Genomic DNA, 27,385 nt, shown 5'->3' with positions numbered 1-27,385 from the left:
CTCCAGATCAATCTATTAGGCTTCGTACGGGTGCTTGAAATCCTTGAAAATGCTTTAATATTAATACTATATTTTCAAGGTTTGTTAAGTGCTTGAATTTCAGATGTGGTGCTAAAAGGTGTTTGAAACTGTAACTTTATTTAATTCACCACAAATAACTATCTGATTGAATAGTTTTCTTATCAGAAAGAGAAATAAAATGAGTTGACAACGCGGAGATTCCAGCAACACTTTAAAGTAATGAGAAACAACTTTATTACGTGACCAGCTCGTTCCGGCTTGTGGCCTTCATCAGGGTCATTGTAAAATGTGAAACCGTTTGTGTTTAAATAAAAGACAAGAAACTGAAATTTTTTCAAATGGACCAATCACACCTTCACAGATAAACCACCTGAACAATTGACATTTAAGAGGTGGTATTGGCTAATTGGTTAAGTCACAGTACAAATAGATTCTGGACACAAAAAATGCAAATAAGTTAATATAAAAAATAAAAAAGATAAAAATAAAAAGTTAATATGAGTACAAGAACATTAAAAGAGGGAGACAATGCCAAAATCTAGTCAAAAACATACAAACACAAAAGGTACATTTCACAGAAACTCATTGATAGAAAAATCCTCATTCATGCCTCTCGGGTGTGAAGTCTTTAAACAAAATATCCAGAATGCTTCTCTTTTTATCTGATAAAATTAATATTACCACCTCTTTGACTGGGTTCAATGGCTTCAATGCCTATAATTTCATTCAAAATCTGTTTATCATGAGTGCCTACACATTAAACAACTTAAACATTATAAATGGCTTCAAGCTCACATTGAGGCCTGTGGGGCTCCATCCACCATTGAGGCAATAGACAAATCTATGTGTTTTCATATATGAATATTTCATACTTTAAGGCTGCCTGTTTATTTAAGGGAGATGAACAATACATTATAATTGTACATAAGATGATATTTCAAATAAATAGATTTTAGGTAGATAATTGTGTAAGTCTTATATGTTTAACTGAAATGAGTATGTGATCTGTTCAAAGCCTCTCCCAGTCAGTGCTGTTCTCCATGCCTGTCTTACTGTACACAGTGTTATTAGCATAAACACTTTAAAGGTGATAATTTAGGACTTCAACAATAATACAGACAGCATTATAGTTAAACATCTTACAGTTAGTTTTTATTATGAATGAACTTTAAAAAAACAAACAAACATCTGTCTCCTATTTTTTGAGTCACATAGTAAAGAAGCATCAATGTCTGATGAGAAGACTTATTAATTTGGCCTTACTGTGTATTATTGTGGTGTTTGGTGGAGTTTTGTTCTGTGGGATTGTTTTTTTTTCTCGAGCGGAGATGAATATCTGTAACAAGTTGATTTGTTCACATTTGCACAACTTAATTTTTAGGAGAAATGTGTGTTTTGAGTTTGTACACTATATTCATGCAAGACAACCTTTTCCTTTTGCAATATTTTATGTGGTGCATTTCTCTATGTTTTTACAAAAGGGGTACAAAGGACATTAAGGAAAAATGATGAAGCATATCTTGCCTTTGGCTTCACCTGCACAATGGTGGTGCTAAGTTAGGTTTCCACGACAGAATTAGTTTCCCCTGCGTCGGGAGCACACGCTGGGCTGTCCAAATCACGGATAAACAGTGTCCCACATTTTTGATTTTTTGTTCACAAACACTTCTTATAATGATTAACTCACCTGAAATTTTGGAGATGTTAGCTCTTTAAACTGCAAAGTTAAAGTGGGATACAAATAACATCAGGCTGATCCTGCCACAATTTGTACCCCAGTCCACATCACGGACAAACAGTACTTCATAAGGGGAGCAAAGGGACCTGAAGAACAATTTCTCTCTATTCCTTTTAATATGACACCTTAGTATGACACTGAGATATTTGATTTATTTACACTTTCCATCATAACTGATCAGATATACAGTGGGTAAAATACATATTTGAACACGTCACCAATTCTCTAAGTAATTATATTTGTAAAGGTGTTATTGACATGAAATTGTCACCAGATGTCCTCGTCTGCTCAGTTTTCCCCTGTGTCACTTGACATTTTTACACATAATTTATGGTTAATGTTTGATAATTAGCCTCTGTGTGGAAAAGCTGGGATAAGTGATTTAGGATAATGCCATGGTATTCCTTTTCTGTCAGCCAATCTAATCGAGCCACAGGTGTGGCTGTGTTTTTCCACAGTGTAGCTTTCCTTCACATTCATCAGGACCAGACTGAGCACACAGAGCCACAACCAGTGAGAAGAGGAAGACATTTTTATTGATGATTTAGGCCTTGATGTTTTCCTGGAGCTTGAACATTACTGAGAATATTGCAGAGACATGTTAACAGACTCTTTTATGGCTTTCAGAGAAGGGGTTCATGTCATTGGACAACAGCTAATGTTCATTATTATCTCAAGCTCGAAAGACTGTCAGTTCTCCCAGAGATGTGAGAAAACCTTAATTGAACATTTTTTTGATATATTCAATTTTATCAGTCTTATCAGTTGTTATTTACAGTTGTTGTTCCAAAAGGAACTGATTTGTGTTTCACCACATAAATCGGCTTTGCAAAGCATCAAAGTGTAATAAAATGTTATCATCTGTTTGTACACATCGTAGTTAAAAAAGTGCATTAATGTGTGTTTGGATAAAATAAACTACAACTGGACAACAAAAGGAGGAAGTATTTCTTTAGTGGTGACAATTAGTGAACTAATTTCATGGTTAACCATAACAAAGATGACAACGTGGCCTCTGTATGAGTGTTCTGATGTCAAAGCAAAAACAAATCACATAAATAAGTTATGGTGTATTTAACCCAGTGAAGATAAGATATGCACTGAAAACTATGAAAAAGTCCCTGTTACTGTTTTGTGAAAGTTGATAAGTGTCATTAGGCCAACAGCGTTGTACAGACAGGTCTGCGTGTGTGGATTCTTTACATTCTGTCATTCAATGGTTACATACATACAGAAACAGTAGGAATACTTTATCAATTTAAAGCACAGATCAACAAAACTGACATAAAAGTTTACATTGTTATCTTTTTTGTGGAATCCCCATACATGTCAACATACCATGCCATTGCTGAATTAGTAACTTGGATTAGTCTTTGCGTTTTAAACAAACAGATGAAAAACTGAGAGAACATGGGCAGTCATTCCACTTCTTATGTGAGCTAAAGTTGTTTGTAGCACAGTGCTCTTTTCCTGCCAAGTTGTTTGGCTCGCCTGCATTCCAGTTAAAAAAGCGTACCACAGAGCCATCAGACCACATCCATCTGCCCTCTCTGTGAACATCACTGAGTCCAATCCAGGTGGGTCTCTGAGCAGGATCGAAGTTCCTGATCAGGGATCTGACAAAGTTCTCTTCCTCCATGTTGTGGATGGACACCAGGTTGGCTCCCTGTGACAAACAGTGGAACTCTGCATCAGACCAGCTCATCGGTGTAGCTACATACGTATAGCAGCGGCCATTGAAGCTCCACCAGAACGGGGGACAGTTTCCATGCTGCAGCTTCACTGCTCGGTCATCTGAAAAAGACAGAAACAAGAAGAGGAAAAAGATCATGATTTGTTTTTTAGTAACAGAAGAAACCTGAAGAGACCTGGTGTCAGGCTGCTTTTCTGTATGTACTTCAGGGAATAGAAAGAAACATTACATATTAGCTTCTCTGCATCAGCTCCCTGCTAAATCCAGATTAAAATATAAAATCTTTCTCCTCACATACAAGGTATTAAATACTCTGTTCTGCTCTCAGACTGCTGGTTTACTTGTGGTTTTGAGGTAAAGTGTACTGGGAGGCAGAGCCTTCTACTTTAAGCCTCCTCTACTGTGGAACCAGCTCCAGTTTGGATTCAGGACACTAATCTTACTTTTAATATGAAGCTTTTCTTTTTGATGAGGCCTAAAGTTCCACCAGTCACAGCAAATGGCTGCTCCTGTCTGAGCCTGGTTCTGCTGGAGGTTTGAAATGTGGAACCAAATTAATGCATGTATCCCCAATTATACTAACACATATTTATCCTGAGCAAAACAAAACAAGAAACATGATAAAAGTGCATTTAAAATCTATTATTTGCTAAATAATATTAAAAAGACAAAAACAAAAAAGAAAACCCCCACAAAAAATAAACTACAATGAGTAAATGAAGGAAAAGAGGAGCCAGAATGTGGGACAGTTACCAAGTTGTAGCTTCACTTCATTGTCATCAGAAGGAGACTCAGAAGGAGCACCCAGAGCCAGACCGAGCAGGAAGGGGAGCAAGATCATGTTGGAGCTTTAAGTCTCAAAGTGTGATGAGGAGCTGCTGAAGCTTCTTTGTACAGGATGTTCAGATTTCTGCAGAGAGTTGGAGCTGCTTTCTTTTATAGCTGCCTGAGAGGGTGTTTTCACCCCACTCTAAACAATAACACTAAAAATGAGCCAGAAAAATACATCAAATTCCAATGAACTGAGCTGATGTGTAATTTATGTTTATGGTACCACAAAGCTATATCAGCATAATGATTAATCAAACAGGGTGAATCAGATCTCTAACAGGAAGGACCAAATAGAAACTCCTGAGCTGCTCCAGTAAACAAAGACAGATTGAACTCTCCCTCTCAGAAGGATCCTCTCTATGTAGTCAACCCAGACAGAGATATGTGACTCTGCTATAGCAGCCAGTAAAGTTGAAGTAAATACAAATTTTAAAATAAATTAAATAACATAATTCGGATCTTTGGTTTATAGATGGATTTTTGAATACCATCCATCCATCCATTCGCTTCTGCTCATCCTTTTCAAGGTTGTGGGGGGCGCTGGAACCTATGGGCAATTTAGATTAGTCATTTAACCTATCCCCACAAACTGCATGAATTTTGAATACATTTAGTCTTTATCAAGGTTTTTGTGATCTCACGATGCTTTATATAAACATCAATGGATATCAATAAACTCATTTATTATTTGATTGCATATTGAATATCGCCTGACTGCCTCTGCTCTGTGCAAGTATGCAAAAGGAGAGAGACAGAAATACTTACTTTTTACTCTACGCAGTAATTATAGTAATAGTAGTAAGTACACTAATAATGTTTTCATGCATTCAGATTGATACACACCTGTTGGATATGTGTGATATTTATCATGATATCAAACCAGCTGTTAAATCCTTGTCACAAAAGCTACATGTCATTAGAAAACTCTGGCATCATGACATTGAGCAGTTTATAAAAGTATTTTTGGTCACATCTTATTAATATTAATCCAAATAATTGCAGTATCAAAAAACAGACCTGAGCTACAACAGAGAGGATGATTAATGTAGCTTTGTTTTTGGCAACAACAATAATATCCAGTCAGCCTCCCCCCTCCTTATTTCATGTTTTGGTTTGGTCCAGGTGCACGTGCTCCCAGCTGATGCTGAGCCTAGAACTGGACCTCAGCAGGAGAAAGAGACAGTAGGATGGGTCCAGTATAAGTAAGCTCTGCTTTTCAAAAAAGAAAAGCAAAACAGCTGGAAATTAAACTCATAGTGAAGTCCATATGAATGAAACTGCTTGTCTTTCCTAGTGTTAGTTAGCTTACTTCATTTCTAACAAAAGCCTCAGGACAGACATATTATTTATTTATGAGATCATCGTTGAACTTTTAGTCTTTTTTTGCAAAACTGATTTAAGTGTGTTTTGGTAAAATTATCCACAACTCAAAGACATCACTTAACTACTTATTGACACGTGTTGAGCTCTGGCCTTTTCCAGAGAACTTCACTGTTTGTTTTTATGAGTATTTATTGATTTATTATATTGTAAAATGACATCATCAGCAAAATGCTTAACAGAATAGGTTACTATACCAGGAAGAGGAAATAGAAGTGTGCGATCATTCTCAGTAAACAAATCCAAAACAAACCTTGTGCACACTTTTTATTGCAGTGAACACATATAAATGAAGTGATTGTGGCCGGCCTGTTCAGAGTCAATAAAAAAGAAAGACCGTCTATGTAACTGTAAGAGTTATACACTTAATCACTCTATACATGTCTAAATAAACAAGTGAACAATGAAGAAGAAACACTGCAACTAAGGCATGCAAGGCACGAGCAACTACAAAAAAGAAAATGTGATGCACAGACAAAAAAAGAAAAAGCAAAGGCCCCCCTTTTTACATAAAAATAAAGTAAAAGAAGCACATTTTAAAAATAGAGGAGAAAAAAAAGTACAATTAATCTTTAATTTTTGTTTTTACTTTGCCACTTTATTTACAGCTTGTACAAATGTTTAAATGCCCTTGTGTCTGTTACAATTTTTAAATAAACAAAACAAAACAAAAAGATTGCAGTAAATAGACTTTTAAACTAAAGCAGATCATAACCACTGCTGTGCCAGCTAGGCTGTCCTGCAGATATTTGACACTCATGTGGGGGGTTTGTGTCGCTTTCTACCCTAAAATGTGAAGTTCAGCCTTAAAACTTTCTTCATCTTCCACCTTTCATCTTAACTCCCACCTTATTGGTTTAAGTTTTTTAAATAACATTTCTTACAATGAAAATTGACAGTTGGAGGTGCATTTCTATCTTTTTATAGCCTTTCAGTGGTTTTATTTAAATTATTTTTAAAATGACATGTCTGACCGTGGTTTGTATAGACAGAGGTCTTTAGTGACTCTATGTTGGCCTCCTACTCATTTTGATGAGGCTTTACTGTTATAACAAAAGGAGAGTGGAGAGCTCACATTTTAAGATCTGATCTAAAGGTTCCACTTTGCCAAGAAGGACCTTTATGATACAATAAAACTACAACAAAGTGCAGGTACTAGGGCAGTAGTATTTAGTTACCTGAAAACATTCCTACAATCAAATTTTAGATTGTAGTAACACACATTCATCTGCCTATAAGATTTAACTGCTCATTAACCGAGGGAACCAGAATACAGTTCAGGATCCTTCCAGCCCACTTTAACCGCTGGTCATATTTAACATAAGCTTGAAAAACAGTCAAACTTCTTCTTTGGATGTTACCTTTACAGGCTGTGGCTGTAGACACTCACTGCTGTACCTCTCTCCTCACCTCCTCAGTGATATTATTCTGTGTGTGTTTTTTAGGATGAAGCCAAACTATAGATCTTAACTACATTAGAGTTTTTTCTGGTAACGATAAAGGTAGATGTGAATAATCTCCATTTGTCTCCTTTTGTAATACTTAGTGTTTATTAAATACTACTCATGAAATGTGATTACTGATGTTGCAGACATGTGTCTCGTAACCCCAGAGATACACAATGGAGGCACTGATCATGAGTTTTTATTTATAGCTTTTCAGTTCTTTTACTTTAGAGCAGTTTTAACTATTTATTTGTTCACCTAAAACAGTCTTTGCTTTCATGAATTTTGACATTGAAACGATGAGTAAATATTCCCTTTGAATGCAGCTTCCAGTGGTGTCACGGTTCTGGGTCAGTTTGACCCAGTATTTTGAGTTGTTATGTTTTTGGTGTGTTTTTGCATTTTGGATTCTTTTCTTATTATGATGATAATGATGATTATGACTCTATGTTTCGGTTATTCTTGTTTAGGGATTAGTTCGTAAGTTTTTGTGTTCTCATGTTTATTGCAGGTTTAGTTCAGTGTCTAGTCTGTCTCTCTGTGTCGTGTCTGCGTGTTTGTTTAGTGGTGTCTTGTTTCCTGTTTTACTCTGAAGGTTCATGTTCCCATCTTATGTCAGTGTTTCTAGCTTTGTTCCCCCTGTCTCATTAGGTCTTATTCCTCCCAGCTGTGTTCCCCTGTTGTCTCTAATTCCTTGATGACTTCCTCAGTGTATTTAAGCCCAGTGTGTCTTTGTGTCAGTGTCAGATTGTCTGTTATCCTCACCTCGTATTTTCGTAGTTTCCCTTATTGTGACACTGTGTTTCATAGCCTGCTTAGTTACTCTGTGTTTATAGTTTTTTTCCATAGTTCCTTCACAGAGTGTCTTAGCCTTTTTAGTTTACACAGTGTTCTCTGTCTTCTTAGTTTTCCCAGGTTCCGTGTTTCCCTAGTGTTTTTGTTATGCCTTCAGCCACAATAAAGGCTTGCCTTATTTTGGAAACCTAGTTCTGTCTCCACTGTGTCTGCTCTTGGGTCTACCTCATGTTACACCCCGGCCTAGGCAACCGGGGTGCAACGTAGAAAAACAAAGATAAGGAAAATAAAACCACGAAGGCTCTCCACCAAAATCCCAAAACGAAAATATCCCATGACGAAAGTATTAACAAACCCATTCACAACTATTTACAACAGACTATTTACAACAAAACACCAAACTATTTACAACACGGGGGAGATCGCGACCATGACACACTGAAACACAGGGTTTAAATACATAGAGGGAGCAATCAGGAAATGGACCACAGGAGGGAAACACAGCTGGGGCAAATTAGACCTGACGAGACAAGGAAACGTAAACTGAACACACTAAGATAACACAGACTTTCAAAGTAAAACAGGAAATACATAAGTCATGCAAAACAAAACACTGACACACCGAAACGTAACATTTCCCCCTACCCAAAAATCAAACATGTAACCCCAAGTGAAAAGTTTGATTCAGACAAACGAAGGCTGAAACGAAGGCAGATGAAGCTGATGGAGGCTGGAGCGGTCCCACTGACCCTCCAGCAGACGACGAAGGCTGGAGCGGTCCCTCGGACCCTCCAGCGAAGGCGGATGAAGGCTGGAGCGGTCCCACGGACCCTCCAGCGACGACAAAGGCTGGGGCGGTCCCACGGACCCTCCCCCCAGCGAAGGCGGATGAAGGCAGACGAAGCTGATGGAGACTGGAGCGGTCCCACGGACCCTCCAGCAGACGACGAAGGCTGGTGCGGTCCCCCGGACCCTCCAGCAGAGGCGGATGAAGGCTGGAGCGGTCCCTCGGACGCTCCAGCGAAGGCGGATGAAGGCTGGAGCGGTCCCTCGGACGCTCCAGCGAAGGCGGATGAGCAGCCCACCAGCTGCACACACGGACACGCAGCCCACCAGCTGCACACACGGACACGCAGCCCACCAGCTGCAGAAGGCTGGAGCGGTCCCTCGGATCCTCCAGCGAAGGCGGATGAAGGCTGGAGCGGTCCCTCGGATCCTCCAGCGAAGACAGACGGAGACTGAAGCGGTCCTCGGACCCTCCAGCGAAGACAGAAGGCCGAAGCTGTCCCTCCTTCGGACCCTCCAGCGATCCCGGACGAGCCCCCATATGTTACACCCCGGCCTAGGCAACCGGGGTGCAACGTAGAAAAACAAAGATAAGGAAAATAAAACCACGAAGGCTCTCCACCAAAATCCCAAAACGAAAATATCCCATGACGAAAGTATTAACAAACCCATTCACAACTATTTACAACAGACTATTTAGTTACAACAAAACACCAAACTATTTACAACACGGGGGAGATCGCGACCATGACACACTGAAACACAGGGTTTAAATACATAGAGGGAGCAATCAGGAAATGGACCACAGGAGGGAAACACAGCTGGGGCAAATTAGACCTGACGAGACAAGGAAACGTAAACTGAACACACTAAGATAACACAGACTTTCAAAGTAAAACAGGAAATACATAAGTCATGCAAAACAAAACACTGACACACCGAAACGTAACACTCATTCTTCACACCGGCGCACCCCGCTGTGACAGTACGATCTGACTATGTCAGACCCAGCGGACAGTCCGGACGAGATTGGGGAGGAGCTGCAACGGATCAGTCGGCTCATGGCGCGCATCTGTGGGTGCACGGACCCCAGAGTGGTGTCCACTGGGTTGGAGGCCATTGACGCCATCCTTCAGAAGGCGCCACAGCTCCGGCAGTTTCCCCAGCTTTTTGAGGTGTTCGACTCTCTGGCCCCCCTGAAGGAGGAGCTTCGCGCCCGCGCGCTGGCCCAGAGGGTGTTAAACGCCGCCTCCGCACCTACGACTCAGACTCGTAAACGGTTGTCGTTGTCGTCGCCGCTGCCTCGCGAGCCGGAGGCAGTCAGAGTAGGGACTCTGAGGCTCACCGCTGCACCGCCATCGACTCACAGTTCGTCTCTGCCACTGTCAAGCTGCACAGCCCAGCGCACCAAGATGGTGGAGGCCACAGATTTCGACGACGATGAGTGACAGCAGGTATTGCTAGCTTTACGGGAGGACGAGCTTCGTTGGAAGCCCTGGCTCATTTCGGAGGAGGAACTCACAACTGTTGCACCGCCTCGGACCAGCCGCTCGCCCTCTCCACCCCGCTCGGACTTTACTTCACCTGCTTCTTTTCTGGCAAGGATGTGGGCGGACAACGAGGAGATCGCTTCCACATCACCCTCTGCTTCGGTGGCTTCAGCATCCATCCTTCCAGAAAGAACCGGCGTCAGCGCCGCCGTCACACCGCGCTACCCCCGGGGGTGAGTGACTGTGTGTCTGCGTCTCATAATCCTTTTATAGAGAGGAGCGAGATGTGCATTGATTCGCCGGGGCTGGAAACTATGACTGAATCGTGTTCTGAGAACTGACAGTACAGTGTTTAGTTGTTTAGAAAGACCTACTACGGAAATCATGGAGTCCGGCCTCAAATCTTTCGCCTCAAAGTCTTCCTAAGTTGCTGGAATGTGACTGTCATGAAGGGTTCGCAGACACTCCAGAGATAAAGACAATTTCTACATGTGCTGGAGGAGCGATATCGACCCAGTGCTCCTCAACACCACCCATTCTCTTAATAAACGATGAAAGTATTGATCACGAGCTCATGTTTGGTGTGAAGGGTGGTGATATAACCTCTGGTCATGAGCGGTGTGACTTAAATAATGACACCCTGTCTGTACCCGGTGATCAACTTGACTGTTCCTCAGCTCATTCATCTTGTGACTCTACTACTTGCTATGAATTGTGTAAGACCAAATTATTAGGTAAACCAGAGGAGAACAATTCAAAGCAACCTCTGAGTGATGCTCTCACTCCTGTACTCAACAAGCACAATTCACCTGAGTTTTGTGTTCCAGGTCAAGAGAACAGTAATGGGAATGTGGTTTATGTTCTGAACTCTAAAAGTGAATTGTGCCCCCCAGAAGAAGATGGGGGACACATGTCTGAACCATGTAGCTCCAGCACCCCTCAGGGCGCAGTGAATGCTGAGGCTGAGATCTGGGCCTCCGATACTGTCTCTAATGATCATGTTTTACCTTCAGTTTGTGTAAATTTGGAATCATGTTCTTTTGTTTCTAAATCATTTCAGGATGGGGTGTTGGTTGGGAGTGCTACTGATATAGTAAGCTCACAGTCTGCACCACCACTGGCAGCCACAGCTCTATTAGACTCTGTGTTAGCTGCACCTCCATTCATAGATGACTCAGAGTCTCTGTCTAAGTCAGCTTCTGGTGGGGGGCTAGCTGGGGAATGCAGGCCTGAGACTGCCAAATACCAGGCCGAGCCGCATGATTCCTGTCAGTCAGAGCGTAATGAGGCTTCAATCCCCTCTGACAGTGTCACTTTTGATTTGTTTGTGCCTAATGTGGTCTCTGCTAAAGCTAATGGCTCTGTCAAACCAATCACAGAAGAGTTTATTCAGACTCTTGGCGTTAACCTAGTGCCAGCCATCCCATCAGAAGTAAGTGTAACTGCAGTATGTGTAAGCACAGACTCTGATCAGGTTACAAGTCCACCACATGACTGCAAAATGAACGTGAATGAGTCTTCTTTAACCAGTTGTGCCGACTTAATGGATGTCCAGGAACCTAGCCATGAACTGATTAATCATATTTCTATGAACGGTTCAGTTATACATGCAGCTCATGTGGTCAAACTAGCCCCTTTGGTGACTGAAACCCTGTCACAGGTGGAGACTGTCACAGGAAGACAACGTGACGTTTCTTCAGAGGAAATGAACTGTACTGAGAGCCTTGGGGGTCCAACTTTCGAACAGGGTTTTTCCCATAACAGTTAACTTGCTTGCTAAGAATGGCGAAACTTCCGCTAGAGCTGATGCAGAGACTGTTACTGATTCTGGGCAATATTATGGGGTAGATGCTGCCTGTGTGTCCAAGATTAATCTATGTAATTCTGGTGAGGGTGAGGCAGCCAATCTGAGTTTGTGTTTTTCTGCTTCTGAGTTAAAAGAACCAAAGACTGAGACTAAAGACTCTGTCTTTATGTTTGTGAAGGAAAATGAAAATATGAATTTGGACAAGACCTCTGAAAGGAACACACACATAGTACTTGGCTGTGACACCACTTTTTCTCAGACTGCCATGGACATTTCTGTTCTGGGTTCTGAACCACACGGTGAACAAATGAATAATGTTTTCAGGGGCGATCTGGTGGGAAATGAATTGTGTGATGTTACATTAAATTTCCCAGAGAGTCAGCGGCATCTTTCTTCTGCCAGAGTAACGGCTCAGCCCCCTGTTCAGCTCTGTTTTGCCAGGGGTCTCCATAACTGCTCATCCTGCATCTGTAGCTGGATGCCTGGGTGTGCCACCTCGGCACCTTGCAGCACCCCCGCTGCTTCATGCCTTGTCAGCTGGAGGGCCCGAGGAGCCCATCCAGCCACCACCTGCTCTACCACCTGCGACTCCGTTGCCTGCAGCACCTACGCCGTCGCCTGGTCCAGCTTCTGCTCCGCCTACGCCGTCGCCTGGTCCAGCTCCGGCTGCCACTTCCGCTCCGCCTGGTCCAGCTCCGGCTGGTCCAGCTCCGGCTGCCACGCCACCTCGGGATCGCCGGCCACTTTCCAGGCCGGCCGCCAGACGTCATTGGTGTCGTGGACGGCCTCCTGATCTGTTGCTGCAGTCTTCCTCACGGCCGGCCTCCGGACCTGTTTTACTTTGGACTCCTGTGCTGCCGCCCGCACGGTCGGCCCCCTGAACTTTTTGAGGCTCGTATTGGCTTTAGTTTGATTTTGTCAGTTTTCCTGGACTCTCACTCCTTGTTTTTGGTTGGTCTACCTCATTCTTCACACCGGCGCACCCTGCCGTGACAAGTGGTTGTTTCCACATTTATGAAAATCAAGGTTAGTTGAATTGAATACTAACTGCGTGCTGATGAAACATGCACCCGCATGTCTGTGACACCAGTTACACGCTTGCATGTTTTCTCATAGGACCTGTAACCCCAGAGTTAAACAGTGGTGGCACTGATGATGAATTTTCATGTTTAATTGTTTTTTCCTTTTTATTTGGAGCAGTTTTAAACATCTATTAATGGGCCAAAACGATTTGCTTCTGTACAATGCAGCGAAAAGATACATTTCAGTTTCTAAGGGCAGGTTAACTGTAGCGGAATACAGTTACTCATATTTTGTATTTTAAATGTGTAACGGCGGTACATGTATTCCGTTAGTCCCCAACACTGGCTGTGAGATTAAAACAATGAGTAAATATTCCCTGTGATCCACCATCAGAGCTACCAGTGGATGATTCTGTATTCATGAAAATCAAGGTGAGTGAAATTTAATGACTTTTGCACAGACACACAAAAGACAGATTACAGTGTGCATTCACATCTTTATTGTAGCACTGTACTAGCAGGAACAGAAGGTTCGGTGCTTCTAGGACAGGTAATGCGTGTTGCACAAACATAAGGTAAATTGGTAGCACACGTGTAGTCATTCCATTTCTTATCTGATACTACATTGGTGTGAACACAGTGTTCATTTCCTCCCTCATTATCTGGTTGTGCTGGACTCCAGTAGACAAAACGCAGTGGACAACCATCGGACCACATCCAGGTGCCTTCTTTATGCTTGTCACTGAGTCCAATCCAGGTGAGTCCCTCTGCGTGGTCAAAGTTCTGGATCAGGTTTTTCACAAAACTCTGTTCCTCTGTACTGTGGATGGACACCAGGTTGGCTCGCTGTGACACACAGTAGAGCTCTGCATCAGCCCAGCTCATGTGTGTGGCCACATATTTGTAGCAGCGGCCATTGAAGCTGTACCAGAACGGGGGACAGCTTCCACGCAGTAGTTGAACTCTGTGGTCATCTGAAGAAGACACAGCTGTCAGAGCTCGATGAAAAACAAATAACTGTTTTTGTCAGTGTGACTGACATTTTTTTTCTTTGATCTAACCTCTGAAGAATATCAGAAAAGCACGTCTGCACAGCTGACATGGTGAAAGTTAAAAAAATGCAGAGAAGTAAGCTGCTCTTATTACGTTTATTAGCAGGTCTTTATCATAACTCTACAGAATAGTAGAACTTATCTGACACGGGGGGGGAAAAAAATCTATGTTACAATGAAACACCAAGAATTTTGTATCACTGACTGCTGAAACAGACAACAGAAAATCTTGGAGTATTTGACTAAATTGTGATTAAGATAATAAAAAAAAAACCCACAAAAATAAAGTTAAATAAAGGAGGGGAAGGAAGAGTCAGAATATAGGATGGTTACCATGTTGTAGCTTCACTTCACTGCCGTCAGAAGGAGACTCAGAAGGAGCACCCAGAGCCAGACTGAACAAGAAGAGGAGCAAGATCATGTTGGAGCTTTAAGTCTCAACCTTTGATGAAGAGCTGCTGAAGCTTCTTTGTACAGGATTTCTGCAGAGAGGTGGAGCTGCTTTCTTTTATAGCTGCCTGAGAGGGAGTTTTCACCGATCACTGTGATATCATTGGCCAAATGGAACAAAACTCTCCACAGTAAACATCACTAACACCGGCCAGTAAACACCATCAGATTCTAAAGAAATTAATAATTGCTGAACAGCCACGTCCTCCTGGCAGACTCAGAAGAACGTGACTGTATTTGCTGTAATTCTGCATTCATGATATGATCAAAGGCCTTTTCAGTATAATGATTAAACAAACATGAAAGGTCAGAGTTGTAACAAGAAGACAGCAGCTCACAAGCTCTAGTTATGGCCTTCTCTAATAAACAAATGTAGAACAAATACTCAACGTTAAAGAGGACTCAGCACCCAGAGTCACCCAAACAACCTATTGCTGTGCAACACTTTCATTTTATCAATTTAAAGTGATCCAGAAAAACAAACAAACAAATGCATGATGAAAATATCTGTTTAATATAGTATTACAGAGTCCTTAAATTTCAGTACTCCAGCCTTGCCCTTCTGTACTTCTAATATGTTTAATTAATAAACACATTAATTAGGATATATTAATATTAACATTGCTAAATTTATTGTGGAGGGACGCTACATGCCAACATAACATCAGGTTAACTGTCTAATGTTGAATTAGCGTCTTGGTTTCTAAACACAGGCATTGCGTTTTACACAAACAGAGGGATAACCACGAGAGCATGGTTCGTCATTCCACTTCTTAACAGGACCAAAGTTGTTTTGCACACAGTGTTCGTTTTTTCCCAGGTTGTTTGGCTCGCCTGTAAGCCAGTTAAAAAAGCGTACCACAGAGCCATCAGACCACATCCATCTGCCCTCTCTGTGAACATCACTGAGTCCAATCCAAGAGGCTCTCTGAGCAGGATCAAAGTTCCTGATCAAGGATCTGACAAAGTTCTCTTCCTCCATGTTGTGGATGGACACCAGGTTGGCTCCCTGTGACAAACAGTGGAACTCTGCATCAGACCAGCTCATCGGTGTAGCTACATACGTATAGCAGCGGCCGTTGAAGCTCCACCAATACGTGGGACAGTTTCCATGCTGCAGCTTCACTGCTCGGTCATCTGAAAAAGACAGAAACAAGAAGAGGAAAAAGATCATGATTTGTTTTTTAGTGACAGAAGAAACCTGATCTGTACTGCTAATATCCTAAAGGTGAGACCTGGTGTCAGGCTGCTTTTCTGTATGTACTTCAGGGAATACAAAGAAACATTACATATTAGCTTCTCTGCATCAGCTCCCTGCTAAATCCAGATTAAAATTTAAAATCCTTCTCCTCACATACAAGGTATTAAATACTCAGGCTACGTCTTATTTTAAGAGCAATGGAGTACTTTGCTCTCAGACTGCTGGTTTACTTGTGGTTTTGAGGTTAATTAAAAGTAGAATGGGAGGCAGAGCCTTCCGCTTTAAGCCTCCTCTAATGTGTAATCAGCCATTTTGGATTAAGGACACAGATAATCAATAATCTACTTTTAATATGAAGCTTTTCTTTTTGATGAGGCCTAAAGTTCCACCAGTCACAGCAAATGGCTGCTCCTGTCTGAGCCTGGTTCTGCTGGAGGTTTGAAACGTGGAACCAAATTAATGCATGTATCCCCAATTACACTAACACATATTTATCCTGAGCAAAACAAAACAAGAAACATGATAAAGGTGCATTTAAAATCTATTATTTGCTAAATAATATTAAAAAGGCAAAAAAAAAATGCACAAAAAAATGTTACCAAGTTGTAGCTTCACTTCATTGTCATCAGAAGGAGACTCAGAAGGAGCACCCAGAGCCAGACCGAGCAGGAAGAGGAGCAAGATCATGTTGGAGCTTTAAGTCTCAAAGTGTGATGAGGAGCTGCTGAAGCTTCTTTGTACAGGATGTTCAGATTTCTGCAGAGAGTTGGTCCTGCTTTCTTTTATAGCTGCCTGAGAGGGTGTTTTCACCCCACTCTAAACAATAACACTAAAAATGAGCCAGAAAAATACATCAAATTCCAATGAACTGAGCTGATGTGTAATTTATGTTTATGGTACCACAAAGCTATATCAGGATAATGATTAATCAAACAGGGTGAATCAGGAAGGACCAAATAGAAACTCCTGAGCTGCTCCAGTAAACAAAGACAGATTGAACTCTCCCTCTCAGAAGGATCCTCTCTATGTAGTCAACCCAGACAGAGATATGTGACTCTGCTATAGCAGCCAGTAAAGTTGAAGTAAATACACATTTTAAAATAAATTAAATAACATAATTCGGATCTTTGGTATATAGATGGATTTTTGAATACCATCCATCCATCCATTCGCTTCTGCTCATCCTTTTCAGGGTTGTGGGGGGCGCTGGAGCCTATCCCAGCTGTCATACGGCAAGAGGCGGGGTACACCCTGGACAGGTCGCCAGTCTGTCACAGGGCTAACACACAGAGAGAGAGACAACCACTTTCCCTCCTGCATTCACACTTATGGGCAATTTAGATTAGTCACTTAACCTATCCCCACAAACTGCATGAATTTTGAATACATTTAGTCTTTATCAAGCTTTTTGTGATCTCACAATGCTTTATATAGACATCAATGGATATCAATAAACTCATTTATTATTTGATTGCATATTGAATATCGCCTGACTGCCTCTGTGCAAGTATGCAAAAGGAGAGAGACAGAAATACTTACTTTTTACTCTACGCAGTAATTATAGTAATAGTAGTAAGTACACTAATAATGTTTTCATGCATTCAGATTGATACACACCTGTTGGATATGTGTGATATTTATCATGATATCAAACCAGCTGTTAAATCCTTGTCACAAAAGCTACATGTCATTAGAAAACTCTGGCATCATGACATTGAGCAGTTTATAAAAGTATTTTTGGTCACATCTTATTAATATTAATCTGAATAATTGCAGTATCAAAAAACAGACCTGAGCTACAACAGAGAGGATGATTAATGTAGCTTTGTTTTTGGCAACAACAATAATATCCAGTCAGCCTCCCCCCTCCTTATTTCATGTTTTGGTTTGGTCCAGGTGCACGTGCTCCCAGCTGATGCTGAGCCTAGAACTGGACCTCAGCAGGAGAAAGAGACAGTAGGATGGGTCCAGTATAAGTAAGCTCTGCTTTTCAAAAAAGAAAAGCAAAACAGCTGGAAATTAAACTCATAGTGAAGTCCATATGAATGAAACTGCTTGTCTTTCCTAGTGTTAGTTAGCTTACTTCATCTCTAACAAAAGCCTCAGGACAGACATATTATTTATTTATGAGATCATCGTTGAACTTTTAGTCTTTTTTTGCAAAACTGATTTAAGTGTGTTTTGGTAAAATTATCCACAACTCAAAGACATCACTTAACTACTTATTGACACGTGTTGAGCTCTGGCCTTTTCCAGAGAACTTCACTGTTTGTTTTTATGAGTATTTATTGATTTATTATATTGTAAAATCACATCATCAGCAAAATGCTTAACAGAATAGGTTACTATACCAGGAAGAGGAAATAGAAGTGTGCGATCATTCTCAGTAAACAAATCCAAAACAAACCCTGTGCACACTTTTTATTGCAGTGAACACATATAAATGAAGTGATTGTGGCCGGCCTGTTCAGAGTCAATAAAAAGAAAGACTGTCTATGTAACTGTAAGAGTTATACACTTAATCTTTAATTTTTGCTTGTACTTTGCCACTTTATTTGCAGTGTGTACAAATGTTTAAATGCTCTTGTGTCTATTACATTTTTTAAATAAGCCAAACTAAACAAAACCATAGACTTTTAAACTAAAGCAGATCATTACCACTGCTGTGCCAGCTAGGCTGTCCTGCAGATATCCGACACTCATGTTGGGAGTTTGTCGCTTTCTATCCTAAAATGTGAAGTCCAGCCTTAAAGCTTTCTTCATCAGCTTCATCAGCTTTCTACAGCTCTCATCTTAACTCCCACCATAAAAGTTTACTTAAGATTTTTAAAATGACATTTCTGACAATGAAAGCTGATAGTTGAAAGCGCATGACTATGTTTTTCTAGTGACTCTACGTTGGCCTTCTGTAACAAAAAAGGAGTGAAGAGCTCACGTTTTAAGATCTGATCTAAATGTTCCACTTTGCCAATGAAGGACCTTTATGATACAATAAAACTACAGCAAAGTCCAGATACTTAGGGTAGTATAAGGGTACTCTATTTAATTTGTAAAATATGTGTACACACACACACACACACACACACACACACACACACACACGTGTAGAAAAATATTTAGTATACACATCCAGAAATGCATATACTATTATATATTGTACATATATTTATTAGTTTCAGATGTAGCCATTCTTGTATTTTGCTTGTTTACATTATTGTATTTTGCACAACTCTGTTGCTTGTGAAGCTCGCACACAAGAATTTCACTCACATGTGCTGTACCAATGTACCTGCACATGTGATGTGACAATAAAAGTGATTTGATTTGATTTGATAATTTGGTGACCTGCAGAGAAGGTCTGAATTCAACAAGATATGAGCAGATGCTTTACAAACTAATTTCCTTGAGAGCCTAAAGCTGGTATAAAAAGTAAATTGGTGAGTTGAACTAATCAGTTTCATCACTCTAAATATAAATTCATGTCTCTTATCCTTGATGTATATCCTAACATTGACCATGAACACCACAGCCTGCAGTGGAGCAGCCCAGCACAGTTCATCACTAAAAATAACACGTTTCTACAGTTTGTTTTTCAAGACACTTCAGAAGAACATAGTTCAGCAGCATATCATGTTCAGATAAGCGAGCCGTCAGATGTCTTATTTTCTTGTTACTTATAAAGTGTCTCTGTCAGTGGACTCAACACCAGGCTGCAGTACACAACAAATTAACTCATTCCCAGTAATACACGTTCATCTGTCTATCAGACTGAGTTGCTCATTAACTGAAGGAACCAGAACACAGTTCTGCATCGTTCCAACCCAAATAGTGCAGATTAAAAGTATTTTTCAGTTTCTAAGGGCAGTTTATCCGTGTTGCACAAACAGAAGCTAAATTGAGAGAACACTGGTAATCATTCCACTTCTTTAAGTTTGAATAGTTAGTGTGACCACAGTGTTCATTTGTTCCTGCGTTGTCTGGTTGTATTGCATGCCAGTAGACGAAACTCACTGCACAACCATCAGACCACATCCATCTGCCTTCTTTATGGAGGTCACTCAGTCCAATCCAAGTCCATCCCTCAGCATGGTCAAAGTTCTTAATCAAAGATTTAACAAACTCCTCTTCCTCCTGGCTGTGGATAGACACCAGGTTGGCTCGCTGTGACTCACAGTAGAGCTCTGCATCAGCCCAGCTCATGTGTGTGGCCACATATTTGTAGCAGCGGCCATTGAAGCTGTACCAGAACATGGGACAGCTTTCTTGCAGTAGTTGAACTCTGTGGTCATCTGAAGAAGACACAGCAGTCAGAACTTAATGAAAAAGCAGGAATGAAAGGGATCAGGTTTTTGTCAGTGTGACAGACTTTTTTCTTTGGGATTCTTCAGAGACGGCACATCAGACAAGCATGTCTGCACAGTTGACACTGTGAAAGTTAAAGCATGCAGAGAAGTAAGCTGCTCTTATTGTGTTTACCAGCAAGTATTTATCATAACTCTGTGGTATAGTAAAACTAGTGCTGTCAGCGTTAATCTCATTAAAATGACTTTAACGCCATAGCCGCATCAACGCGGGAAGGTGCAAGGTGTCAAAGCCTCAGCACAGTTAGCTCGTTAATGCATTAGTGTCGTCCAGCCCCACAGATGGGGCGATCCGTGATAACTTGCTAACGGAGATTAGCCGCGTTAAAGCGGTTATGGCTTTAATGTCACTTTAACGAGATTAACAAGAGTAGAACCCATCTGATGTTGGGAATTTTGTAGAATTTTGTATCATTGACTCTGCTTAAATAGAGACATCAGAAATATGCACAACATGTTCTCGAAGTGAAATAAAAAAGACATAAATAAAGGGAAAAGTAGAGAAAAGAGCAGTCAGAATATGAGACAGTTACCAAGTTGGAGCTTCACTTCATTTTCATCAGACGGAGACTCAGAAGGAGCACCCAGAGCCAGACTGAACAGGAAGAGGAGCAAGATCATGTTGGAGCTTTAAGTCTCAAAGTGTGATGAGGAGCTGCTGACGCTTCTTTGTACAGGATGTTCAGATTTCTGCAGAGTTGAAGCTGCTTTCTTTTATAGCTGAGCAGAGCGAGATTTCACTGCTGGTGTGACATCATTGGCCACATGGACCAAAGCTTTCCACTGTACACAATAACAATAAACATAAGCCAGAAAAAACATCACATGCCAAAAAGTTAATAGTTGTTGAACAGTCACGTTTTCTTGGTACTTCCAGGAGAACGTGGCTGTTTTTGATGTAATTCTATATTTATGGTTTGTTCAAAGGCCTTTTCAGCTTAATGATTAAAGAAAGAGGACAGTTGTAACAGGAAGGGGCAAGCAGAGCTGCTCTCATAAATGAAGACAGAACATTTACACACGCTCATACTTCAGTTGATGCATAAGGCAGCAACTTGGGGTTATTATGTTGGCCACGGATATTTAGCACGTGGACTGGAGCAACCAGGGATCAAACTAGACCCTTCCAATTAGTAAATCACCACCTGCTCCACCACCTGAGCTACAACCACCCAAAGTGGCTATATGTATATAAAATTCCCACTTGCCCCTGTTATGTCCGACTGTTATCTGCTGACCTGCACTTTTCTAATGTTCACGGCTCTTTGTGAATTTAGCCAACTGAATTCAACAAGATATAAACAGATATTTCTCAAACTAATTTCCTTGAGACCATAAAGCTGGTATAAAAGGTAATTTGGTGAGTTGAACTAATCAGTATCATCACTTTAAATATAAATTCATATCTTTTACCCTTGATGTATATCCTAACATTGACCATGAACACCACAGCCTGCAGTGGAGCAGCCCAGCACAGTTCATCACTATAAGCTAGCTTAGCTTGAATAAAACTGCCTGTTATAGTATTTTCATTCAACCTCTGAATAACAACAAAAAAAAAAAGATATTAAAAAAAAGATATGTTTCTTCAGTTTGTTTTTCAAGCCACTTCAGAAGAACATAGTTCTGCAGCACATCATGCACAGATAAGCGAGCCGTCAGATGTCTTTTCTTCTTACCAAGCTGTGTCTCTGTTAGTGGACTCAACACCAAGCTGCAGTACACAATAAATTAACTAATTCCTAGTAATACACAAAGCTTTCCGTTGGACACAATAAATCAAAACAGAAGACAAAGAAAATCATGAAATGCCAAAGAACTTAATAGTTTTTAAGCAGTAACATTTTCTTTGGACTTCCAGGAGAACGTGGCTGTTTTTGCTATAATTGTATATTTATGGTATGATCAAAGGCCTTTACAGCATAATGATTAAACAAACAGGAAAGGTTACAGTAACAGAAAGAGACAAATAGATCTGCTCTAGTAAACACAGAGCGAGCTAATTCCCTACATTAACAAGCATTAGCTCTCATTCTCTTTAAGTTTTTCTATAAAATTTAATAAGGAAGAGCTTTGTTCTTTCCTTTGGAGGCGATTTTAGGTTCAAACTTTTAGGGGGGTCAGCCCCAAATGATAATCTCATGCATACAGTGCTAAATAATTAATGTTAATGGAATATGCTGCTTGTCATCACCCCTTTTCTCATTTGCAAACTTTCAAAAGCAGCCTAATTAATTGGACGACCTTTCCTACTGTGTAAACAGATGTCGTCATTTTTGGCTGTCCAATTTTGGTCCACTGAAGGAGTTGTTTTGTAACGTTTTTGATGTCCACTGAACAGCTACTGTTGATGTCCGTGCATCTTAGGTGATGAAGAGGTGAACAGATAACCTGCGCCTTTTCCCAGGCTTGCTCACACACCTGCAACTCATTGCTTTTATCTGTACTGTCTATTTAAAGACTAGCTGTGACAACGTGACTTCACTATGGTGGCAAATTGGCTAAACTTGTTTGATGATGACTTTTGTAAATTCTGTTCTGTCGCCTTTGTGTCTTGTCTGCTTACTAATTACCCACCTGAAGTTCCTGCCTCACTCACTGAGAAATGCACCTGCCTGGAGTCAAAGACCTGCAACTTGACTAGTACAGCAACGACACTCAGACACAGCAGTCAAAACTTGATGAAATACAAATAATAACTGTTTGACTGACTGTGTGACTGACATTCTTTCTTTGATGTACCCTCTGAATGTCACGGCCTGGTGGATCAGCAGGTAGCTGATCAGTAGCATTATTGTCTCTAGTTCTTCTTTATCTCTCTCTCTCTTGCTGGTGCGGAACTCACTGTGGATTCACACCCTCAGCCCACGCACCCGTTGTGTGGCTCGGATAGCCTGGATCCGTCCCTGTTTACCCTGAGAGGATTCCTTGTCATGAGTGATTGGAGAGTGGCTGGCAGCAAACAGTGAGTGACCGAAGAGGAGCGAGTGTTTTCCCCCTTTCCTCCTGACCTTGGATCCCTGGAGCCCATACTCCTGTCACCTTTGTATATAGCACTATTCCCTGCCTGTCTGTACACACACCTGGTGAAATGTGTAATAAATACCACTGTGTTTATCTCAAGTTGAAGGGTCCTGCGTGAAAGTTCTCAGTGAACCGTGACACTGAAGAATATCAGATAAGCATGTCTGCACAGTTGACACTGTGAAAGTTAAAACATGCAGAGAAGTAAGCTGCTCTTATTGTGTTTATAAGCAGTCTTTATCATAACTCTACAGTACAGTAGAACCCATCTGACATGGGGAAAAAATCTATGTTACAACCCAACACCAAGAATTTCGTATCACTGACTGCTGAAACACAACAAGCAGAAAATCTTGGAGTGTTTGATTAAAATAATTAAACACACACACACACACATAAAGTTAAAATACAAGAAAGGAGGGAAGAGTCAGAATGTGGGACGGTTACCATGTTGTAGCTTCACTTCACTTCCATCAGAATGAGTCTCAGAAGGAGCACCCAGAGCAAGACCGAGCAGGAAGAGGAGCAAGATCATGTTGGAGCTTTAAGTCTAAAAGTGTGATGAGGAGCTGCTGAAGCTTCTTTGTACAGGATGTTCAGATTTCTGCAGAGAGTTGGTCCTGCTTTCTTTTATAGCTGCCTGAGAGGGTGTTTTCCCTGATCACCTTGATTTCATTGGCAAAATGACTGACCAAAACTCTCCACTGTAAACATCAGTAACACCGGGCAGTAAAGACCATCAGATTCTAAAGAAATTAATAATTGCTGAAGAGCCACGTCCTCCTGGCAGACTCAGAAGAACGTGACTGTTTTTGCTGTAATTCTGCATGTATGATATGATCAAAGTCCTTTTCAGCATAATGATTAAACAAACAGGAAAAGTTGTTGTAACAGGAAGAAAGCAGCTCACAAGCTTTAGCTATGGCCTGTTCTAATAAACAAAGACAGAACAAATTCTCAACATTAAAGAGGACTCAGCACCCAGAGCAACCCAAACAAGAAGAGGAGCAAGATCATGTTGGAGCTTTAAGTCTCAAAGATGATGAGGAGCTGCTGAAGCTTCTTCCTACAGGATGTTCAGATTCCTGCAGAGAGTTGGAGCTGCTTTCTTTTATAGCTGCCTGAGAGGGTGTTTTCATTGCTGGTGTGACATCACTGGCCAAATGGCCCAAAACTCTCAACTGTACACAACACTAAACATAATCCAGAAAAAAAAACATTAAATTCCAAAGACATGATGAAATGTTTGTTTTTTGATGTATAATTTGTATGTATTGCACCATAAAGGTGTTATCAGCACAATGACTAATCAAACAGGACAGGTCAGAGCTCTAACAGGTAAAAACTCCTGAGTTGCTCCATTACACAAAGACAGAATGAACTCCACACAATCAAGAGGATCCTCTCTTAGTACTGGACCCAGAGATATGTGACTGCTGTGGCAGGTCTGATGGGAGTAAATGACAAAATAGACGAACTATTAACAACTTTTTTTTTTTTTACTTTTCCACTTTGAGATATTTACAGTGTATACAAATGTCTAAGCACCCTTGTGTCTGTTACAATTTTAAGGCATCCATAATAAAACCCCTGCAGTAACCAGACTAATCTAAAAGCAGATCATTACCACTGCTGTGTCAGCTACACTGTCCTGCAGATATTTGGCACTCGTGAGAGGTTTGTGTGACGTTCTTAAAGCTTTGTTCATCTGAGCTTCCACCATATCTCTTTACTGAAGTTTCCTGATAACATTTCTAACAGTGGAAACTGACATTTGGAAGTGAACCTCTATCTTTTTATAGCCCTCCAGCAGTTTGTATATAGAAACCACTTAAGAGAGTTATTTAGTTACTGTAAGTAGGATTTCTACAATTGATCCATTTTTATGCAGGTTTCCTGTTGTGAAAAAAGGGAGTGGAGAGCTCATGTTTTAACATCTAATCTAAATGTTTCATTTTGCCAAGAAGGACTTTTATGATATGAATTACAGTACAGCAAAGTACTTGTGTCAGCAGAGGCGGAGCCAGACATTTGAAACACCCGGGGCTTAGCCCTTTTTTTTTGGGGGGGGGGGTGTTTAGAAATGACTGAAAGATTAATAGGCACTGTTTTGAGTTTTGTTCAAAAAAGAAAAAATATATATCACATATGCAGGACACCTGCATATGTGACAGTGTGACAGTTCAAAATCAGGACTACTGAGGATTTAACCAAGACAGAACCAGAATCAGAACTAGATGATAGTAGCACTAAAAATCATCATAGACCTGCACTACACTTATTTTTTTTAATTCTACCAAAGTCCACTATTTAGATTGAGAAAAGTTTATATAATTATTTAGCCTTGTTGTGCAAACAAGCCTGCATAACTTAATAAATATAGAATTTGAAAAATAGCAAGCCTAAAAAGAAACACTAGGTACGAGATACATGAGGACCTATGATACGGTGATACTTTTGGTAAACAACCATTTGACTAACATGTGTGTCTCACCTGGGCCCTGTTTCAGAAAGCCGGTTTAGTGCAAACTCTGAGTAAGTATACCCTGAGTTAACGAAAACTCTGGGTTTTCGGATTCACAAAGCGAGTTTAGATTAATTCTGAGTGAGTTACTATGACGACACACTCCGTGAAGCTAACCTGCCCCCTAGCAGGTTTACTTCAACTAACCCTGACGTTCTCCGCCTCTTTGTCGGAAACCTGACTGTAGGAAGTGTCAGACATGGCGTGTCCCTTCCTTGAAGAGCCAGTAGATGTTGAAGCCCAAATTCTCCGCAGAGCTCTCCGGAGAGTGATTAGAGCGCGTTTGGACATTTTATCATTTCCTGATGATTTCCTGTGTGAACGTTACCGTTTTTCAGCACAATCTATAAGTTATTTGGATAACATCCTCAGGCCTAATATTGCTCATGTGACACATCGCGGACATCCTCTCAGTTCTGTACATATTATTTGTATCGCACTTCGGTTTTTTTGCAAACGGGAGCTTTCTGTATAATATCGGTGACGCTGAGCACGTTTCCAAGGCTACCGTCTGTCGGGCAGTCAGGAATGTTACAGTTGCACTGAAACGTCTCCTGCACTCGTCTGTGGTGTTCCCCGGTCATAGACCCACAAGATTCATCAAAGAGGGATTCCACAAAATTGCAGGTAGCAGGATGAACAAAACTTAATTCATGATGTGGTGATACTTGAACTACTACTTAAATTTTACATTTATTCTCACGGTTCCCAGGCGTGATTGGCTGTATAGATGGCACTCACATTCCAATCATTGCTCCTTCAGTAAATGAAGGAGACTATGTGAACAGGAAGTCCGTCCACAGCATTAATGTACAGGTACATAGTTCCCTGTAGCATTTCAAACTAACAAATTATTTCATCATAGTAATGGATGCTAATTTGCGTTCTCTGCACTGTGAAGATCATATATGATGCTGCCAACATTATCACAAATGTGGAAGCCAAGTGGCCAGGCTCTGTGAGTGGTGGTGGTGGAGGACCCCCACCTGTTTTTCGGGCCTCCGCTTTTTTTCTAGTGGCCATAACGGGTCACATTTGAGTATACAGAGTAAGCAAATATTTACTTGTAATGTGCTCAGATAATTTCAATAAGTGCTTACAGAAAGAAAATTAATGTAGCCTCTAACTGCAATTGATTTACATCGGACAAACAGACCAAGCACTATGGCTCATAATACAATTACACCTTACCTGTTTGGACTATGTTTTTATACTTCATTTTTACTTGCTGCCAGGGACGTTTGGGGCTTGTTGGGTTGCACCTGCGCTCACATCACATCACAAAATAAAATGTATAAAATAACAAATAAAATAACATATGATAAAATAACGTGTTAAATGGGTGGAAATCCCTCGATCAATGTTTAAATTAACACTCACGCATTGACTCTGTCGGCTATGTTTTGCCATGCATGCTCCCTTTCTTTTGCAGCTGAGTATGGGGCGCCGTTTGTAAACTGAAACATGCCGAAATTAACAGCAACATTTTTCCACATTTAGCTCTAAATCTTACAAAAACATGTTTTTTCGAGTCATTTTTTACAACATTTAGTAAAATATTTGTAACTTTTCATATTTAAAACAGGATTTTAAATGTTAAATCTAAATGCTAAATGTTAAATCTAAATGTTAAATGTTAAATCTAAATGCTAAATGTTAAATGTAAATATTATATTTAAATGTAAATGTTAAATGTTAAATGTAAATATTATATTTAAATGTAAATGTTAAATGTAAATATTATATATAAATCTAAATGTTAAAT

General features: G+C 40.6%; 4 protein-coding genes across 4 annotated transcripts; all 4 read right to left on the bottom strand.

The window, feature by feature from the left end:
• Window positions 1-2,988: 2,988 nt before the first annotated feature.
• Window positions 2,989-4,599, bottom strand: LOC113014175 (lactose-binding lectin l-2-like). Its single transcript, XM_026155534.2, has 2 exons — window positions 4,206-4,599; window positions 2,989-3,553 (listed from the first exon to the last, which is right to left on the bottom strand). Exons 1-2 carry the CDS (start codon window positions 4,291-4,293, stop codon window positions 3,126-3,128), a joined length of 516 nt encoding a protein of 171 aa, XP_026011319.2. The 5' UTR covers window positions 4,294-4,599; the 3' UTR covers window positions 2,989-3,125.
• An 8,907-nt stretch (window positions 4,600-13,506) lies between these two features.
• On the bottom strand, window positions 13,507-14,608 carry LOC113014856 (C-type lectin mannose-binding isoform-like). Its single transcript, XM_080296487.1, has 2 exons — window positions 14,394-14,608; window positions 13,507-13,997 (listed from the first exon to the last, which is right to left on the bottom strand). The coding sequence occupies exons 1-2, from the start codon at window positions 14,479-14,481 to the stop codon at window positions 13,507-13,509; spliced, it is 579 nt and encodes a 192-aa protein (XP_080152613.1). The 5' UTR covers window positions 14,482-14,608.
• Window positions 14,609-15,001: 393 nt separating this feature from the next.
• On the bottom strand, window positions 15,002-16,540 carry LOC113014822 (ladderlectin-like). The gene is made up of 2 exons (XM_080296120.1): window positions 16,311-16,540; window positions 15,002-15,647 (listed from the first exon to the last, which is right to left on the bottom strand). Exons 1-2 carry the CDS (start codon window positions 16,396-16,398, stop codon window positions 15,214-15,216), a joined length of 522 nt encoding a protein of 173 aa, XP_080152246.1. The 5' UTR covers window positions 16,399-16,540; the 3' UTR covers window positions 15,002-15,213.
• Window positions 16,541-18,117: 1,577 nt separating this feature from the next.
• Window positions 18,118-20,877, bottom strand: LOC145419224 (lactose-binding lectin l-2-like). Its single transcript, XM_080296119.1, has 2 exons — window positions 20,606-20,877; window positions 18,118-20,000 (listed from the first exon to the last, which is right to left on the bottom strand). The coding sequence occupies exons 1-2, from the start codon at window positions 20,691-20,693 to the stop codon at window positions 19,567-19,569; spliced, it is 522 nt and encodes a 173-aa protein (XP_080152245.1). The 5' UTR covers window positions 20,694-20,877; the 3' UTR covers window positions 18,118-19,566.
• Window positions 20,878-27,385: the final 6,508 nt, after the last annotated feature.

This window comes from Astatotilapia calliptera, chromosome 22 (genome assembly GCF_964374335.1).
Source record: "Astatotilapia calliptera chromosome 22, fAstCal68.1, whole genome shotgun sequence".
Classification (NCBI taxonomy): Eukaryota; Metazoa; Chordata; class Actinopteri; order Cichliformes; family Cichlidae; genus Astatotilapia; species Astatotilapia calliptera.
Note: the sequence above shows the minus strand (reverse complement) of the source record. Positions and strands in the feature narration are given on the sequence as shown.